Source organism: Balaenoptera physalus (genome assembly GCF_965194825.1).
Source record: "Balaenoptera physalus genome assembly, chromosome: 3".
Taxonomy (NCBI): Eukaryota; Metazoa; Chordata; class Mammalia; order Artiodactyla; family Balaenopteridae; genus Balaenoptera; species Balaenoptera physalus.
Window position 1 is genome coordinate 101,947,701 of NC_138890.1, and position 20,403 is coordinate 101,968,103.

Sequence of the window (20,403 nt, forward strand, 5' to 3'; positions counted from 1 at the left end):
ATTTACAAGCCCAGACTTCAGAGCCTGAGTCCCTGATTTCAATCCAAAGACAGTTGGCCAAGTGACATTAACATTCTGTGCCTGTTTACTCCTCTACGGAATGGGAATAATAACATTTTGTAGTAAGGATTTAAAGATTGATATGTCAAGTATTTAAAACAATACCTAGCCCTTAGTTAGTACTATGTAAGTAATTTCTGTTAATGTTTTCCTGCTTGGAAGGAGTTCAACTCAACATGCAAATTAATGATGCCCAAGTTCACATATATAAAATGGGTAATGACAGTTTTTAATCTTCAAAATTCCATGAAAGCAGTATAAGGTAAACTTGTGGGCTAAATTTTAAATCTCAAAGTAGTGAGCTCAGGAGTATTGCCCCTTGTGACATGACTTCAAATAGTGCGGTGGTGAAAAATCTCTTTATCTTTCAAGTTGCTATTAAAACGTATAAGATCCATAACCTAACTCTGACCATACGGAGAAACTAATATGGCCAGAAATAGCAGTTTTTGGGTCCAACCAAGGTTGGTTGGGGGTGGGAGTTGAGGAGAGTTCCAGGCAGAGGATGAGGAAGCAATGTAAATTAAACCCAGGTTGAATCTCTCAGATCATCCCATATGTGTGTGTATATATATATATATATATATATATATAGATATATATATATCTCACCTCCTAGGGCTGGCCAGGCATAGTGAACCCAACACTCCAACAAGGAAACCTGTGTGGAAACAGGGATCCTATTAGCAGGTTTCTATGGAAAATGCAATGCCCTTGCCTCATTTTCACTACTCAAACAAGATCAGAACAATCTCACCCCAAATTGTTATCCTTTCCTCGTGTATGACAGGCTGGTTATTATCTAGGAATTCTGACTATAATAAAATAGGGAGCTTCTGGAAAATATTCAGTGAACAGCTGCTTATCTGTTGTAAGAAATCCTATCCCCTTGAAGCCCTTCTAGCAGAGGGTCTTTTAGGATTATCAACACTGGTTTTAAAATCCTTTTGTGACAGCATATCATGGTTGATGGCTTAGGGGCTGGTAAAAACAGGAATGAGGAAAAGAAAAAGGAAATATATGCAGACGACTCCTTGTGGTAGTGCTGGATTAAGTATGCCATGGCCATTCCTGGGGCAGTGGCATATGTAAGAGAGGAAGGAAGGATTAACAATACTTGGGTTATTGTGATATTTACTTTGCAAGATTATATACAAATATAGTTCCATATCCTAACATTTTGTTCTGTATCTCCCAATCATCCAGAATTAGAAAGTCTTTAGTCTTTTCTTTTTTTTTCTTTTTTTTTTAGCAAATGCTCTGTGGAAGCTTGCTGACAGTTTGCTGCTTTTCTTGGGTGATTTAACTTGATTACTTGAAATCTGATCTTATTTCTAGGAATAGATGAACCTGCCTTTAAGGTATATCCAATTCAGCTTGGTATTAATCTTGTGGCTAAAGTCTTCCTGGCAAATGTCTCTGCAACTTAAAGCCACTGATAGGTTGATCAGTGAGGGGAAAATACTATGAAAAATATTTGCTTATTAATTGCTAATTCTAGATGTATTCATATGCATGCATATTCTGGGAAGCCATACATTTTTTAAATCTAGAAATATAGAAAACTCACTTAAAACAATACTTGGAAACTTTCCCCTGGAGTAGAGCTGGTTTGACTCTACTTCCGTTCCCATTCTCCTGGCCCACTCTGCAGAAGCAGTGCCAATGAACTATGTTGCCCGAGGCACTGAGTAAAAGAATAAAGAAGGAGAAACACTCAGTAAATCAGTGACTGCTCATATTCAACCCTGAAAAACTGAGTGTTGACTGTAGTTTGGAAGTTACAAAAATGCTAAGATGTGATTTTTCTTTTAGGTGGGAAATGAGGAAGGATGAAAGACTACAAGAGGAAGAAAAAGCAATGCTGGAACATCTAAAACTAATGTGTACCATCCAGAACTCTTCTGCCTCAGATAACACAGAGGAACAGTAATCTGCAGAAAACAGCAACAGTTTTATTTTAGGAAATAATCACATGTAATGGAGTAGGATTTTTACTCTAGTCAGAATGAACCTCTGATGTGCTGTGAAGCGTGAAACCAATGACTGAGTAATCTCTGAACTGAAAAGAGTACAGCACATAAAGAATAAAATGCTACATATTTTTTATTTTAAAAATAATTTCAAATGTTTTTCTTTCCTCAGTCTTTCTCTTAATATGATATAACTACTGCCATCTCGTGTTCCCTTTGAATTATTATTTTTTTTCTTTCAGTCTTGAAGTATCTATGACAACAGGCAAAATGTTTGGAAATCTTTTCCCGAAGGATTTTTAAATACAACATTTGGATGTTAAGTTGGAGTCACATACCCCCCTGAGGGTCATCTGAAAATTTCAAATTAATTTTGTAGCCGTAGCCCAAGTCCAGGTCTTAATTGCCTTTAATACCCACCACTTTACCAGTCTCCTTTCCCATAGCCTCTTCCTCATCCAATTTATTTTAATCAGAGCCACAAAAAGCACTCTCTTGAAGTATACCTTTAGTAATATCTATGCCTACAGTGGTTTTTCAAACATCAGATTCAAACTTCTAATCATACCCTATCAGAACCTATACCAGCGGTGCCACGTTCAGCGAACTGCCTGTCATCCAAGCCACACGCTTGCCATTTTTCCCAACTAGAAACCATCTTTCTCCGAAAATCATGTTCAAAATTCACTCCAGCAATCTCGTTATCCATAGTTCCATAGCTTCTGTTACTTCTCTTATTTCCATTGCATTGATACACACACACGAACACAGGCACACACACACACGAAGGAAACGGAACGTGTTCTAGTGCCTCTATGTCAAGTAGGGTTGTATTTACTATATTCTTCCCATCAGTGCCTGATATTAGATTAAGAAGACCTTGAAGGCTTTACAATATAATATGAAATCTCTCTTTATAGCAGTAGTCTCCCCAGATACCTACTAGAGAGTTATTCATCTAGCGGGCAGTTAATAAACACAGTTGTTTAAATGGCTGTCATTGTAAGAAGACAGCAAAGACAATTAGACTGTTGAGCAACCTATAGGACATCTGGGAGAAGCCTTATATCATGAACTATTTTAGACCATATGACATTGAACATCATTGTTTCTGATGTACTCAGGTTATTCATGTTCCCACATTCTGTGATTTTTATAAAATATGTATAGGCTACATGATTTCCAAAGGAAAGTACTTGGACATTTTTCAAAGAGTAAAGCTTGGAGTGCAGAGGACACCTTAGAAAATCTCTTGCATTATTCCCTTACATAAAAACACATAAATGGCCATGTAGCCAGCTGCCTGCCAAATAACACATTTTATTTTTAAAGAATGTACTTTAGTTGGCCAGTATAATCATAAACCAAGTGTTTTAAGACATGGTTGAAATAATTTCTAAAAATTTTATGCAGACCATTTAAAAAAATGCTAAGAAAATTTTATGAAAATTAGACTTTCCACATACTCTTATCTATAAACAGTTACTAAAACAACAAACATAAGGCAATGGTTGACTTTATTCCTTCAGCTTAGTGATGGTCTGTGTACTAAATCTGCACAACTATATTTTATTAGAATAGACACTAAAATAGAAAGTCAAAAAAAATTGATCCAAAAGCTAAATAAAATAATCTTATAAAGTTGTTATAGGATTTCACATTTGGCTCCTTTTGTTTTCTAATATATCTAAGGATCATCTGTTAACACTATTTTTTATTGAATCTGTACACGTCTGTATTAATCCTGCAAAGTGATTTAGTTTGTCTTGAAAAAATGTCTATATGGCTCCCTTCCAAAAGGAAAGAAGTATAGTAAGGGGAGAATGAGATGAGTTGAAAGGAGAGAAATGTAGAAAAGAGAGAAGAGTTTGCATTTGATTTCTCTTCTATGCTTGATCTATGAAATTACTGTAGCCATAAGTGCAGTAAAATTTATAATTGGGAAATTTAAATAAGTTATTGTTTTATCAGATCATTTTGACTTTACATTTGATATGTTTCTTAAAGTATGATAAAAAGTGGTACTCCACAACAATTACTCTTTCTCACATTTTTGTATAAGTTAACAATAAGAATGAAGCCTAATATTTTATAACTATATATACTTATTACAAAAATGTTATCTTCCTATAAAATATTATCTTCTGTGTTTTATTTAACTGTATTTTTATGTAATTTTAAAGAGGTATCTATTATTGGCCTAGCAGTGTTAAAATAGTATGAATTAATTTCTAATAAAATACATTTTATTCTTGAACAACACACGTTTGAACTGTGCAGGTTCACTTATATGCAGGTGTTTTACTAATATGTACTACAGTACTCCATAACATGCAGTTGATTGATCTGTGGATGCAGAACCATGGGTTACACACAGGGTAGGTACCCCTAACCCCTGTGTTGTTCAAGGATCAACTGTATAGATGATAATGTGTATTTCAGATATTTTACATTTGTCACGTCTATGAAAAAATGTTATAAAACTACCAACCAAGAAATAGGAAAAATAAATCACTGTTTTGTCTACTAATATCTGCTTACTCTAAATATCCTACTATCCCAGTTCACAGATTCTTGAGTCAAAGAGAGCTTCAGGTAGTTTATACTAGGAATTTCTTATAAAAAAATTTGTTTTTTTAAATGATTTTAATGATACTTGAAATATTTCATAATTTTAAAAAAAAATTTAAAAAGCTGTATTTAGCCTTAAAAAGGAAGGAAACCCTGTCAACACTGATAAACTTTGAGGGCATTATGCTAGGTGAAATAAGACAGTCACAAAAAGACAAATGCTGTATGATTCTACTTATATGAGGTATCTAAATAGTCAAATTCATAGAAAAAAGTAGAATAATGGCTACTCAGGACTAGAGGAAGGGGAAAAGAGGGGTTGTTTAATAGGTATAGAGTTTCAGTTTTACAAGATGAAAAATGTTCTGAAGGTATGTTTTACAATAGTGTGAATATATTTCACACTACAGAACCATACACTTAAAAATGGTTAAGATGGTAGATTTTATATTATGTCTTTTTTACCACAATTAAAAAAAAACTGGTAAAAGTGGTATCTCTACTGATGAACTTTCCTAACATGATGCCTGAAAGCTTTTAAATTTTAATGGGGAACTATGAGATCTGTATATTCAGTATCAGCTATTATTCCACACAATGATAAAAACTATCTGCTTTGCCTTTGAGAAATGTTTTCAACAGCATCCTCAGTAAAGCAGTAAACTCTTGTTTCTCCAGAATTTAAAGAATCCAAAACCTTGTATTGATATAACCCTTTTCCCCTCAAAATATCGTAATAATTATTTGTAAGAATAAAGATCTGTATCAGTAATTACTACAGCATAACAATATTATCATAATTTGGCAGCTTGAAACAATACACATTTATCACCTCATAGTCTCTATGTCCAGTGTCTGGGCATGGTTTAGCTGGGCTCTCTGCTTAGGATCTCACAAGGCTGCAATGAAGGTGTCACCCAGGTCTGTGGTCTCATCTAAGGTTCAACTGGGTAAGGTGCCACTTCTAAGTTCACATCATTGTTGACAACATTCATTACCTTGCAGGCTATCAACTCAGGGCCTCAGTTTCTTGCCATGTGAGTCTAGCCAAAATGGCCTCTTTGTTCCTCAAAGTCAGTAAGGGACAGAGAGTCTCCTTGCAAGATCAATGTTACAATTGTATGTAACATAATCACATGCATTTAATCATGCACATTCCATCTCCTTTACCAAATTCTAGTGGTTAAAAGCAAGTCACTCATCCCATTCATACCCAGGAGGAAGGGATCACACAATAGTGTGAATGCTAGGAGGTGAGGATGATGGAAGCCACCCTGGAGTCTGTCCATCACAAGTTAGAATTTAGGCACTGAAATATCCTACATGGGGGGACCAGTAGAGAAGTGGAAGTAGGGCTGGACTAGGAATAAGAACTGGGAGTTAGTATTTTTTGTCATTTATTAAGCCACTACTATAAGCCAGGCTCTGTGCCAGACTCTCAATGAGTAACCAATTTAATCCACTCTAAGCACTTAATGAGGTCTGTATTGGAGTCCCATTTGAGATAATAAGAGTTGTAGATATGTGAAAAAACTGACCCAAATTTTAAATAAAGATGCGCAGTGAGGTTCTGGTTCAAGATGGCAATGTAGGAATAGCCTGAACTCACCTCCTCTCACAGACACACTGAATCTGCAGCTACATATGGAAAAAATTCCTCTGAAAAAAAAAAAAAAACTAGCTAAGTGATAATTACACATTGGGCAAAAGAGAAAAAGCCACATCAAAGTGGGTAAGAGAGGCTGAGCCACAATCTTGTCATAAACCTTGCCACTGGTGGGGTGACCCACAATCAGGAAGGGACTCAAAACCTGGAGCTTGAGGCCACATCAGACACCCCAACATTTAAGACCTGCACCTGTGAGATGAGATCCCAAAATATCTAGCTTTGAAAACCAACAGGGCTTGCATCCACAAGATCCACAAGGCTACAGTGATCTGAGAAATGTCTATTAAAGATTCATGCGCTAGGACTCATCCTGGGCCAGAAACAGAAGCACCTGATCTCATCCAGACTTTATGTGAAAGAGGCTCATTTGCTAATCTTAATGCATCTGCCTGAGGGACAGGCATCTAACTTAACACAAATTTAGGGGCCTGCTGGGATACTCTTAGGGACAGATGCTGATGAGCATCATTTTTTTTTTTCTTTCCAGTGGGTGCCACCTTTCCAGTCCCCCTCTGTCTCACTCCAGCAGGCAGGTGCCATCTGCATACTCTCCCTCTGCCATGCTTCAGAGTGCTAGTATCTCCTGGATGAACTTTTACAAGCATCTGGGGCCACAGCTTCTGTGGCTGCCGCCAAGGGGACACCCAATGATCTCCTGGCTTTGGCTGCCACGGGGGGCTTGTGTTCCTGGGTCCCACTGGGCTGTAACAATTGAAGAGAGAGATCTCCACAGACTGCCAGGCCCATAGACAGCAGACTGAAACACATACATAGTCTTACTAAGAAAGAGGCCTATTGGCTCATCCAGGAGCTTTGGCCTGAGAGAGGCAGGCTTCTGGTTTAGCACACATCTAGGCGACCTCTCAAGGAATGGAGGCTAGTAGATGCAATCTTTGTGCTCTCCTTCTGCATCACTCCAGCTCACTGACATCTCCCAGAAAGAAGATTATTACCCTTCTCTGGCACCCCCAAATTTTGCAGGTGCCAGCAGGGGACACCTCTATATCACCTGGCTCTGGTGGTCAGCTGAGCTTACAGTCACAGGTACCACAGGACTGTAACTAATGGAGAAAAAGGTTTTATACAGCTATCACTCCCGGGGCACAAAAAGAGGCAACAGGCCAAGGAGCTCGAAATTTCTGTGAAAGAGGCCTATTAGTACATCATCACAGCTGCTGCCTGAACAGCAGGCCTCTAATTAAATACACATCTAAGGGCTGATTGTAATCCTTTCCATAGACCTAGGAGGGTGGGTGCTATCTTTGTGCTCTCCCTCTGCTGTGCTCAAGAGTGCCATTATCTTTTGGAGGAGAGTTGGTTTATACTTCTGGTGTCTTTATGGCTGCCACTGAGGAGATGCCCTTTGATTGCCTAGCTATGGTAGCCAGGGGTCACCTGGTGTTCCTGGGTCCCACAGGACTGTAACAATCAAAGAGGCAGTTCTTGGCAGGCTACCACCCTCAGGGCACTGCACAGATAGTAGACTGGAACACAACCTTAGTCTTTCTGTTAAAGAGGCTATATGCCTGGAGCTTAAACCTGAGGGGCAGATTTCAGGTTTGGCACACATCTAGAGGTGTATGGAGGTGCTCTCAGGGAAGGTATGCTTGGGAACCATCTTTGTGCTCTCCCTTTGCCTCACTATTGCTCACTGGTATATCCCAGACAGGAGTTTATACACTCATCTCGAACCCTGAATATTGTGACTGCTGCCCATGGGACACTTCCAGATTATCTGATTCTGGTGGCTAGCGGGGCTTACGCTTGCAGTCCCACTGAACTGCATACACTTGCATACTTTAAAGGGTGCTACATGAGGGTCTGGCTTCTGATCCAGCCTAAATCTAGATGTGGATTGACTACCCCTCTTTTGGGACACTGACAGGTCTTGGCACAACCTCAACTACTGTGAGCTATTAAAAATAAAATAGGCTGCTTGGACAAGCGCAAAGGTTTGAGAGACAACCAAGAGCTAGGCCAGGGTTGAATGATGAAGTTAATCTCCCACACTATATCACTACTTCAAACCTGGAGAGGTAGCTGTTGCAAAAAGATAAGAATATGTTCCAAAGGAAAGAATATGAAAATACTTCAGAAAAACACCTTAATGAAATGGGGGTAACTGATTTACCTGATAAAGAGTTCAAAGTCATGGTCATAAACATGCTCATTGGACTTAGGAGAAAAATGGATAAACATAGCCAGAATTTCAACAAAGAGTTGGAAAGTACAAGAAAGTATGAAACAGTAGTCACAGACCTGAAGAGTACAATAACTGAAATGAAAAATATACTAGAGAAATTTAAGAACAGACTAGATGAAGAAGAAAGGATCAGTGAACTCAGACACAGAGCAGTGGAATTCAACCAGAGTAGCAAAAAGTAAAAAGCTTGAAAAAAAGTGAAGACAGTTTAAGCAACTTATGGCACAACATCAAGCATACTACCATTTGCATTATATGGGTCCCTGAAAGAGGAAGAGAAAGGGGCAGAAAACATATTTCAAGAAATAATGGCTGGGGACTTTCCTGGTGGCGGAGTGGTTAAGAATCTGCCTGCCAATGCCGGGGACATGCGTTTGATACCTGGTCCAGAAGATCCCACATGCTGCAGAGCAACTAAGCCCGTGCACCACAACTACTGAGCCTGTGCTCTAGAACCCACGAGCCACAACTACTGAGCTCACGTACTGCAACTACTGAAGCCCGCATGCTCTAGGGCCCATGTGCTGCAAATACTGAGCCTGTGTGCTGCAACTACTGAAGCCCACACACCTAGAGCCCCTGCTCTGCAACAAGAGAAGTCACCACAATGAGAAGCCCGTGCACTGCAACAAAGAGTGGCCCCCACTCACCACAACTAGAGAAAGCCTGCATGCAGCAACGAAGACCCAACACAGCAAAAAAAAAAAAGAATCTGTTCTCTTTGTAACAAGACACAGTTAGACAAAGAAAAAAAAAGAAAAGAAAGAAGAAATAATGGCTAAAAAATTCCCTAACCTGGAAAGAAACAGACATCTAGATCCAGGAAGCCCAGGGATATTCAAATAAGTCCCAAAGAGACCCACAATATAATTAAAATGTCAAAAGTTAAGAACAAAGAGAATCTTAAAAGCAGAAAGAGAAAAACAACTTAGTATGTACATGGCAATTCCCACAAGACTATGAGCAGATTTTTCATAGGCCAGAAGGGAGTGGCATAATATACTTAAAGTGCTGAAAGAAAAAACTTTCCAATCAAGATTATTCTATCTGGCAAAGTAAACATTCAGAATTGAAGACAGAAAGTTTTCCAGACAAGCAAAAGCTAAAAGAGTTAATCACCACTAAATCAGCCTTACAGGGAATGTTAAAGGGGTTTCTTTAAGATAAAAAGAAAGGATAAGCAAAAAAGAAATAAGTAACAAGAAAACATATGAAATTATAAAGCTCACTGGTAAAGGCAAATATATAGTAAATGAAATGAATTAATAATTTATAAGGCTAGTATGAAGGTTAAAAGGCAAAAGTAAACATACCTATATCTACAATAATTAGTTAAGGGATATACAACATAAAAAGACAGAAAATGTTACATCAAAAACATAAAACACTTCGGGTGGAGTGGGGAGGAGAGTAAAACTGTAGAGGTTTAGAATGTGTTAAGACTTATGTTGTTATCAACTTAAAATAGTCTATTACAATAATAAGTTGCTATATGTAAGCATCTTGGTAACCACAAAGCAAAAACCTATAGTAGGTATACAAAAGATAACGAGAAACAAATCTAAGCATGTGACTAAGAAAAATATTCAAAATACAAAGGGAGAAAACAAGAAGAAAGGTACTGAGAGGCAGTACAAAACAGCCAGAAAACAATTAAGAAAATGACAATAAGTACTTATCTATCAATAATTACTTTAAATGTAAATGGACAAAATCCTCCAATCAAAAGACACAGAGTGGCTGAATGGATTAAAAAAAAAAAACCTATGCACTGCTTGCAAAGACTCACTTCAGATGGAAGGACACCCACAGAGAAAGTGAAGGTATGGAAAAAAGATATTCCGTGAAAATGGGGAAAAAAAAGTTGGGTAGCTATACTTATATGAGACAAAACAGACTTTCAACCAAAGACTCTAATAAGAGTCAAAGAACATTACATAATGATAAAGGAGTCAATCCAACAGGAGGATACAACATTTGTAAATACTTACACACCTAACATAAGCGCACCGAAATATATAAAGCAAATATTAACAGACCTGGGGGGAAATAGACAGCAATACAATAATAGTAGGGTACTGTAATACCCCACTTACATCAGTGGATAGATCATCCTGACAGAAAAATCAATAAGGAAACATCAGCCTTAAACAACATGTTAGACCAGATTGAATTAACAGATATATACTGAACATTCCATCCAAAAGCAGCAGACTACACATTCTTCTCTCAGGCACGTGGAACATTCTCCAGGATAGCGTAGGTCACAAAAGAAGTCTTAATATATTTAGTTATGCTGAAATCATATAAAGCATCTTTTCTGACCATAATGGTATGAAACTAGAATTCAATTACAAGATGAAAACTAGAAAATTAACAAATATGTGGACATTTAACAACATGCTACAAAATGACCAATGGGTCAAAGAAGAAATCAAAAGAGAAATTAAAAACTACCTTGAGACAAATGAAAATAGAAATGCAACATAGCAAAACTTACGGGATTCAACAAAAGCATTCTAAGTCCTTTAAGCATCTACATCAAGAAACATGAAAATTCTGAAATAACCTAATTTCAAACTTCAAGGAACTAGAAAAAGAGAAAACAAAGCCCAAAGTTAGTAGAATTAAGGAAATAACAAAGATAAGAGCAGAAATAAACAAAAAAGACTAAAAAGAAAATAGAAAATATCAATGAAACTAAGAGCTGATTCTTTGAAAATACAAACAAAATTGACAAACCTTTAGTAAGACTCACCAAGAAAAAATAATAAATAGAATCAGAAATGGAAGAAGAGATGTTAAAACTGATACCATAGAAATACAAAGAATCATAAGAGACTACTATGAACAATTAAATGCCAACAAATTTGACAATCTAGAAGAAATGGATAAATTTCTAGAAACATATAAACTACCAATACTGACTCATGAAGAAATAGAAAACCTGAACAGAACAATTACTAGTAATAAGATTGAATCAGTCATCAAAAACTTCCCAACAAAAAAATCCAGGACCACCAGCTTCACTGGTTCTACCCAACGTTCAAAGAAGAATTAATACCAATCCTTCTCAAACTCTTCCAAAAAACAGAAGAGGAGGGAACACTTTTAGACTCATTTTATGAGGCCAGCATTATCCTGATACTAAAATCAGACAAGGAATGCAACAAGAAAATTACAGACCAATATCTGTGATGAACATAGATGCAAAAATCCTCAACAAAATATTAGCAAACCAAATCCAACAATACATCATAAACCATGATGAAGTGGAACTTATTCCAGGGATGCAAGGACAGTTCAATACCCACAAATCAATCAACATGATATATCACATTAACAAACTGAAGAGTACAAATCATATGATGATCTCAACAGATGATTTCATTTGATAAAATTCAACATATGTTTATGATAAAAACTCTCAACAAAGTGCATATAGAGGGAACATACCTCAATATAATGAAGAACATATTTGACAGGCCCATAGCTAACATCATACTAAATGGTAAAAAGCTGAACGCTTTTTCTCTAAGACCAGGAACAAGGCAAAAATGCATATTCTTACCACTTTTCTTCAACATAGTATTGGAAGCCCTAGCCAGAGAAATTAGGCAAGAAAAAGAAATAAAATGCATCCAAATTAGAAAAGGAAGAAGTAAAACTGTGACTATTTGCAGATATATACTATATATAGAAAACCCTAAAGACTCCACTAAAAAACTGTTAAAACTAACAAATGAATTCAGTAAAGTTGCAGGATACAAAATCAATATACAAAAATTTGTTGCACTTCCATACACTAATAGCAAACTGTCAGAAAGAGAAAGTAAACAAACAAACAAACAAAAAAACCATTTACAATTGCATGAAAAAAGAATAAAATACCTAGCAATAAATTTAACCAAGGAATGAAAAGACCTATACACTGAAAACTATAAGACATTGATGAAAGAAATTGAAGATGACAAAATAAATGGAAAGATATACCATGCTAATGGATTGAAAGAATTAACATTATTAAAATTCCATACTACCCAACACAATCTATAGATTGAATATAATCTCTATCAAAATTCCAATGGCATTTTCCCCAGAAATATAACAAACAATACTAAAATTTGTATGGAACCACAAAAGACCCAGAACACCCAAAGTAATCTTGAGAAAGAAGAATAAAGCTTCAGGCACATGCTCCATGATTGAAAACTATATTAAAAAGATATAGTAATCAAACAGTACAGTATTGGCATAAAAATAGACATAGAGATCAATGGAACAGATTAGAGAAGCCAGAAATAAACCCATGCATAATTTACAATGAATGAACCAAGCATACACAATGGGAAATAAATGGTATTGGGAAAACTGGACAGCTGCACACAAAAGAATGAAACAACTACTATCTTACACCATACCAAAAAAGTTAACTGAATATGGCTTAAAGAGTTGAATTCAAGACCTAAGACTATAAAACTCTTGGAAGACAACATAGGTGGTAAGACCCTTGACATTTCTCTTGGCAATGACTTTTTTGGATCTGACAACAAAAGCAAAGGCAACAAAAAGAAAAATAAACAAGTGGGATTACCTCAAACTATAATAAAAAGCTTCCTCACATGAAAGGAAACCATCAACAAAATCAAAAGGCAACCTACAGAATGGGAGAAAATATTTTCAAATCAGATATGTGATAAGGAGTTACAAAAATACATAAAGAACTCATACAACTCAACTGGAAAAAAAAAAAGACAATCTGATTTTTAAAATGTGCAGAAAATCTGAACAGACATTTTACAACGAAGACATACAGATGGCCAACAGGTACACGAAAAGATGCTCATCACTAATCACCAGGGAAATGCAAATCAAAACCACAATCAGATATCACCTCACATCTTTTAAAATGGCTATTATCAAAAAGACAAGAAATAACCAGTATGGGAAAAGATGTGGATAAACGGGGACACTTTTGCACTCCTGGTGGATATCTGAACTGATGCAGCCACTATGGAAAACATTCTGCTTCTGCGTATTTATCCAAAGAAAATGACAACACTAAATCAGAAATATATATGCACCCCCATGTCCACTGCAGTGTAGTAGTATTTACAATAGCCAAGATATGAAAAAATCCTGAATCTCCATCAATAGATGAATGGATAAAGAAAATGTGATATGCATACACACACACACACACACACACACACACACACACACACACACAAGAAAGAATGCAATCTTGTCATTTTCAACAACATGGATAGACCTTGAGAGCATTATGCTAAGTGAAATAAGCCAGAATGAGAAAGACAAATACCGTATGCTCTCACTTATATGTGGAATCTAAAAACAAACAAACAAAGAAAAAAACAAGTCATAGATACAGAGAATAGATTGGTGGTGGCCAGAGGTGAAGGTGGGGGTCTGAAAAATGGGTGAAGGAGGTCAAAATGTAAACCTTTGGGGGGATCAAAAAAGACAGTGGAGACAGGACATGGAACTCACCTCCCCCCATGAACACATTAAAAATACAATGACACGTGGAACAATTCTCACCAAAATCTAACTGGAAACTGGCAGGAAGACTCCTGTACAAACAACACTGTGAAAAAGATCCACACGTAATCAGGTAGGAAGGGTTGAAAAGCAATCAGGTAATGCCCCTGGGAGGGGACTTAGAGGAAAAGGGAAAATACATGGGCAGAGACCCACCCTGGGGAGTGAGTGGTGAGCCATAGATTGGGTGCCCCAGTCCTGGGTCATATACCGGGCAGATGAGCTCCCTTAGCTGGCTGGAGGACAGCAGGGACTAATAGGGCTGTGGGAAGCAAGGACTCTGTTCGTGAAGGGTGCACGTGTGTTGGCCTGACACCAACGCAGGGCAGAGAAGGCAGTTAGAGGACTTCTCTCATGGCTGCTGGGTTTCCTGTGATTGCCTTGGCACCTGCCCCAGTCTGATCCAAAGGAATGTTCCAGCTCCACTTACTCCACAGTGTGACATGGGATCTAGGGCTGCCATGGCTGGGAAGAAAACTTGACTGTGGTACACAGAGGTGACGTGGTCCTGGGGTGGAGCCTGGGTGGGACACTGGTGGCCACTGTTGGTGCTTATTCAAGCAGAGTATCAAAACCAGCACAGAATTCTGATGGCAGCAGCTCTACTGCAGTTCACAAGCCGATACACTGCTGAGAGTCCATGAGGGACCCACTTGCCCTGCAAAACAGCTCCACAACAGGGCAGGGGTGGCGTAGGCTGGGGGCAGTGATCAGCTGTGAGGGACAAAATGGACTTCCACCTAAGGCTGCATCTGAGCAAAGTGAGGGAAACAATTGCAGGCACCTGTACAGGAAGTACATCTGAGGCAGCTTGGAACTCAGTCTGGGGCCAAAAGAAACTGAGACCACGTGTGAGTCCAACCCGCTTCAGAACTCCCCATGCTGGGGAAAGGGTTCTGGTGCTGGGACAGAGGAAAGAACATACTTAAAGGGAACTGAGTCAGCCTGGGCATGACCCTAAGGACTTCCACTGCAGCAACATGGGATCAGACCCTGTCCCTGATAGGGTGGAGATAACCACTAAGCAGAGGCGAAGTCTCACCTCATTCCAGTCTTCAGCTCTAGCACCTCCATCTCCAGCCCCACACCTTACTAAGGTGATAGCTGCCAAAAATACCCTGAAGAAAGACCTGACTTACATCCATGTCAAATCCAGCTCTCCCATCAAGGGCAATGGGCACACAGTCTGTACAGGGATGCTCCCACATAAGAACACCCCTTCAAGACTGCAATAGGTAACTGCTTCACTTAAATTCATAGAGGCAGAGAAAGTTAAGCAAAATGAAAAGGTAGAGAAACTGCTCTCAGTTAAAGGAGCAGTAAAAGGTTTCTTACAAGTAAACCATTGTAAAAATAAGTAATGAAACAGAAATAAACAGTTTACCAGATAAAGAATTCAAAGGGAATTCTCTGGTGGTCCAATGGTTAGGACTCTGAACTTTCACTGCCGGGGTTGTGGGTTCAATCACTGGTCAGGGAATTAAGATCCTGCAAGCCATGTGGCATGGCCAAAAGAAAAAAGAATTCAAAGCATTGGTAATAAGAATGTTAACTGAGTTAGGGAAAAGAATAGATGAACACAGTGAACATTTTAACAAGGAACTAGAAAATATTTAAAAAGACCCAATCAGAAATAAAGAATTCAATAACAGAAATTAAAAAATAAAAACACTAGAAGGAATGAATAGCAGACTAAGTGATACAGAAGAATGCATAAGTGATCTGGAAGACAGAATTATTGAAATCACCCAATCAGAACAGCAAAAGGAAAAGCAAATTTTTAAAAACGAATACATTTTAAGAGATATCTGGGATAACATTAAGCATACCAAAATTTGCATTATAGGGATGCCAGGAGAAGACAGAGGGAAAGGGTTTGAAAATGTACTTGAGGAAACCATGGCTGAAAACTTCCCAAACCTGAAGAAGGAAACATACCCAGGTAGAGGAAGCACAGAGAGTCCCAAACAAGATGAACCCAAAAAGACCACACAAAAGCACATCAAAATGAAAACAGCAAAAGTTAAAGTTAAAGAGAGAATTCTAAAGGCAGCAAGTAAAAAACAGAGTCATATACAAGGGAATCTCCATAAGGCTAGCAGCCATTTTAAGATAGCAGCAGGCCAGAAGGAGTGGCATGATATATCCAAAGTGCTGAAAGAGAAAAATGTGCAAACTAGGATACTCTCCTCAGCAACATTATCATTTAGAATCAAAGGAAAGATAAATAATTCTCAAACAAGCAAAAACTAAAGCAGTTCATCAATACTAAACCCACCCTAAAAAAACGTTAAAGGGTCTTCTCTAAGTGGAAAAGAAGTAAGAATCCATAGAAAATGGAAAATCCCACAAGGAAAGGAAATACAAAGAACTGAGGATCAACTACTTAAATAAGCCAGTATGAAGATTAAAAGAGAAAAAAAATGTAGAAACAACTATAACTACAATGAAAAGTTAAAGGATAAACATGAAGACGTAAAACATGACATCAAAAACACAAAAAGTGGTGGAGGGGAGTACAAAATGTAGATGTTTTAGAATGTTTTTGAACTTAAATGACTACCAGTTTAAAACACGTAGATACAGTTATAGGTCAATATATATAAACCCCATGATAACCACAAATCAAAAACCTACAATAGATACACAAAAATAAAAAGAAAGGAGCACAAGCATACTACTAAAAAAATCATCAAACCACAAGGGAAGAAACAAAAAGTAGAAGAAATGAACAGAGAATAACTACAAACACAACTAGAAAACAAGTAATAAAATGGCAAAGTACATACCTATCAATAATTTATCTAAATGTCAATGGACTAAATGCTCCAGTGAAAAGACATAAGGTGGCTGATTGGATGAAAACCAAGACCCATCTATGTGCTACCTATAAGACTCAATTCTGAGCTAAAGGCACAGACTAAAAGTGAGGGGATAGACAGATATTGCATGAAAATGGAAATGACAAGAAAGCAGGGGTAGCAATACTCATATCAGACAAAATAGACTTTAAAACAAAGCCTATAACAAAGACAAAGAATGGCATTACATAGTGATAAAGGGATTAATAAAAGAAGAGGATATTGCTCTCATTAACATATATGCACCCAATACAGGAGCAGCTAAGTACATAGAGCGGATAATAACAGACATAAGGGAGAAATCAACATTAATATAATAGTAGAGGATTTTAACACCCCATTTTTATCAATGGACAGATCATCCAGACCAGAAATCAATAAGGCAACAGTGCTCTTAAATGACATAATAGACCAGTTGTACTTAGTAGATATCTATAGGACATTACATTAAAAAACAGCACAATATAGATTCTTTGCAACTGCCTATGGAACATTCTCCTGGATGGATCACATGCTAGGCCACAAAACAAGTCTCAACAAATTTAAAAAGACAGAAATTGTATCAATTATTTTTTCCAACCACAACAATATAAAACTAGAAATCAATTACAGAATGAAAAATGGGAAAAGAACAAACACGTGGAGATTAAATAACATGCTATTAAAAAACCAATAGGTCAATGAAGATATCAAAGAGGAAATCAGAAAATACCTCGAGACAAATGAAAATGGAAATGTAACTCTCCAAAATCTATGGGATGTGGCAAAAGCACTTCTAAGAGGGACGTTTATAGCAATACAGGCCTACCTTAAGAAACAAGAAAAATCTCAAATAAACAACCTAACCTACCATATAAAGGAATTAGAAAAAGAAGAACAAAGCCCAAAGTCAACAGAAGGAAATAAATAAATATCAGAGAGGAAAGAAATAAAATAGAGGACAGACCGCCGCCCCCCCAAAAAAAAACATTAGAAAAGATTAGTTAAACCAACAGCTGGTGTTTTGAAAAAATAAACAAAATTGATAAAGCTTTAGCTAGGCTCACCAATAAATAGAATGGACCCAAATAAACAAAATAAGAGAGGAAAGAGGAGAAATAACAAATGATACCACAGAGATACAAAAGAATTCTAAGAGAATACTATCAACAGTTATATGCCAGCAAATTGGACAACCTGGAAGAAATGGACATATTTCTAGAAACATACAGCTTGCCAAGACTGAGTCAGGAATAAATAAATAATTTGAACAGACTGATCATTAGTAGTGAACTTGAATTTGTAATTTAAAAATCTCCCAACAAACAAAAGTCCAGGACCAGATTGCTTCACAGGGGAATTTTACAAGACATACAAAGAGGAGATAATACTTATCTTCCTCAAACTAGTCCAAAAAAGTTATGGGGACAGAATACTCCCAAATTCATTCTACAAGACCAGCATTACCCTGATTCCAAAACCAGACAAATACACTACTAAAAAAGAAAATTACAGGCCAATATCTTTGATGAATACAGATGCCAAAACCCTCAACAAAATATTAGCAAACCAAATCCAACAACACATAAAAAGGATGCTTCACTATTATCAAGTTAGATTTATTCCAGGGATGCAAGGATGTTTCAATATTCACAAATCAATAAATGTGATACACCACATTAAAAAAAGGAAGGATAAAAATCACACGATCATCTCAATAGACACAGAAAAATCATCTCACAATATTCAACATTCGTTCATGATCAAAACTCTCATCAAAGTTGGTATAGAGGGAAAACATCTCAACATATTATCTCAACCTATAGCTAATATTATACTCAATGATGAAAAGCTGAAAGCCTTTCCTCTAAATTCAGGAACAAGACAAGGAAGCCCACTCTCACCACTTCTATTTAACATAGTATTGGAAAACCTAGCCACCACAATCAGATAAGAATAAGAAATAAAGGACATCCAAATCAGAAGGGAAGAAGTAAAACTGTCACTATTTGCAGATGGCATGATATAGAAAACCTTAAAGTCTCCACCAAAAAATTATTAGAATAAGTGAAGTAGGTAAGATTGGTGGAGACAAGATTAATATACAGAAATCTGTTGCTTTTCTATACACTAATAATACACATCAGAAGGAGAAAGTTAAAGAAAATTCCATTTAAAACTGCATCAAAAAGAATAAAATACCTAGAAATAAATTTAACCAAGGAGGTGAAAGGCCTATACTCTGAAAAGTATAAAACATGGATGAAGTAAATTGAAGATGATACAAAGAAATGGAAAGATATCCCATGCTCTGGGATTGGAAGGATTAATATTGTTAAAATGGCCAAACTACTCAAAGCATTCTACAGATTTAATGCAATCCCTATCAAAACACCCATGACAAAAAAAAAAAAAAAAACACCCATGACATTTTTCACAGAACTAGAGTAAATAATCCTAATATTTATACGAAACTAAAAAGACACTGAATTGCCAAAGCAATCTTGAGAAAAAGAACAAAGCTGGAGATATCACCCTCCCTGACTTCAGACTATATTATAAAGCTAAAGTAATCAAAATAGCATGGTACTGTCACAAAAACAGACACATAGATCAATGGAACAGAATAGAGAGCACAGAAATAAATCCACACACCTGTGGTCAATTAATCCATGACAAAAGAGGCAAGAATATACAATGGAGAAAAGACAGTCTCTTCAATAAGTGGTGCTGGAAAAACTGGACAGCTACATGTAGACAAATTAGATTAGAACATTTCCTCACACCATATACAAAAGTAAACTTAAAATGCATTTAAAAACCTAAATGTAAGACCTGAAACCAAAAAAAAAAAAACAACTCCTAGAAGAGAAGATAGGCAGAACACTCTTTGATATAAATTGTAGCAATATTTTTCTGTCTCCTAAGGCAAAAGAAATAAAAGCAAAACTAAACAAATGGGACCTAATTAAACTTAAAAAGCTTTTTAGGAAACACATTGAGAAACATACTGCAAAGAGAAAATGAAATGAAAAGACAACCTACTGAATGGGAGAAAATATTTGCAAATGATATGACCAACAATGGTTAATACCCAAAATATATAAACAGATAATTCAATTCAATATCAAACAAACAACTACACAATCAAAAAAAAAAAAAAATGGGGGGAAGACCTGAATAGATATTTTTTTCTAAAGAAGACACACGGATGACTAACAGGCACATAAAAATATGCCCCAAATCACTAACTATTAAAGAAATACAAATCAAAACCACAATGAGATATCACCTCACAACTGTTAGAATGGCCATCATCAAAAAGTCTACAAATAACAAATGTTGACAAGGAAGTAGAGTAAAGGGAACCTTACTACACTGTTGGTGGGAATGTAAATTGGTGCAGCCACTATGGAAAACAGTGTGGAAGATTCTCAAAAAACTAAAAATAGGACTACCACATGATCCAGCAATTCCACTCCTGGGCATATATCCAGAAAAAAATGAAAACGCTAATCTGAAAAG

The 20,403-nt window shown here is 36.8% G+C and overlaps 1 protein-coding gene across 2 annotated transcripts in view; it reads left to right on the forward strand.

The window, feature by feature from the left end:
- Nucleotides 1-19,737, forward strand: part of KIAA0825 — a 426,330-nt gene extending 406,593 nt beyond the window's left edge. For both annotated transcript variants that reach the window (XM_082458005.1, XM_082458002.1), the window contains one exon: nucleotides 1,876-19,737. In XM_082458005.1, the coding sequence (XP_082314131.1) occupies nucleotides 1,876-1,993 (118 nt within the window). In that variant the 3' untranslated portion in view covers nucleotides 1,994-19,737. The remainder of the gene's footprint in view (nucleotides 1-1,875) is intronic.
- The last annotated feature ends 666 nt before the right edge of the window (nucleotides 19,738-20,403 follow it).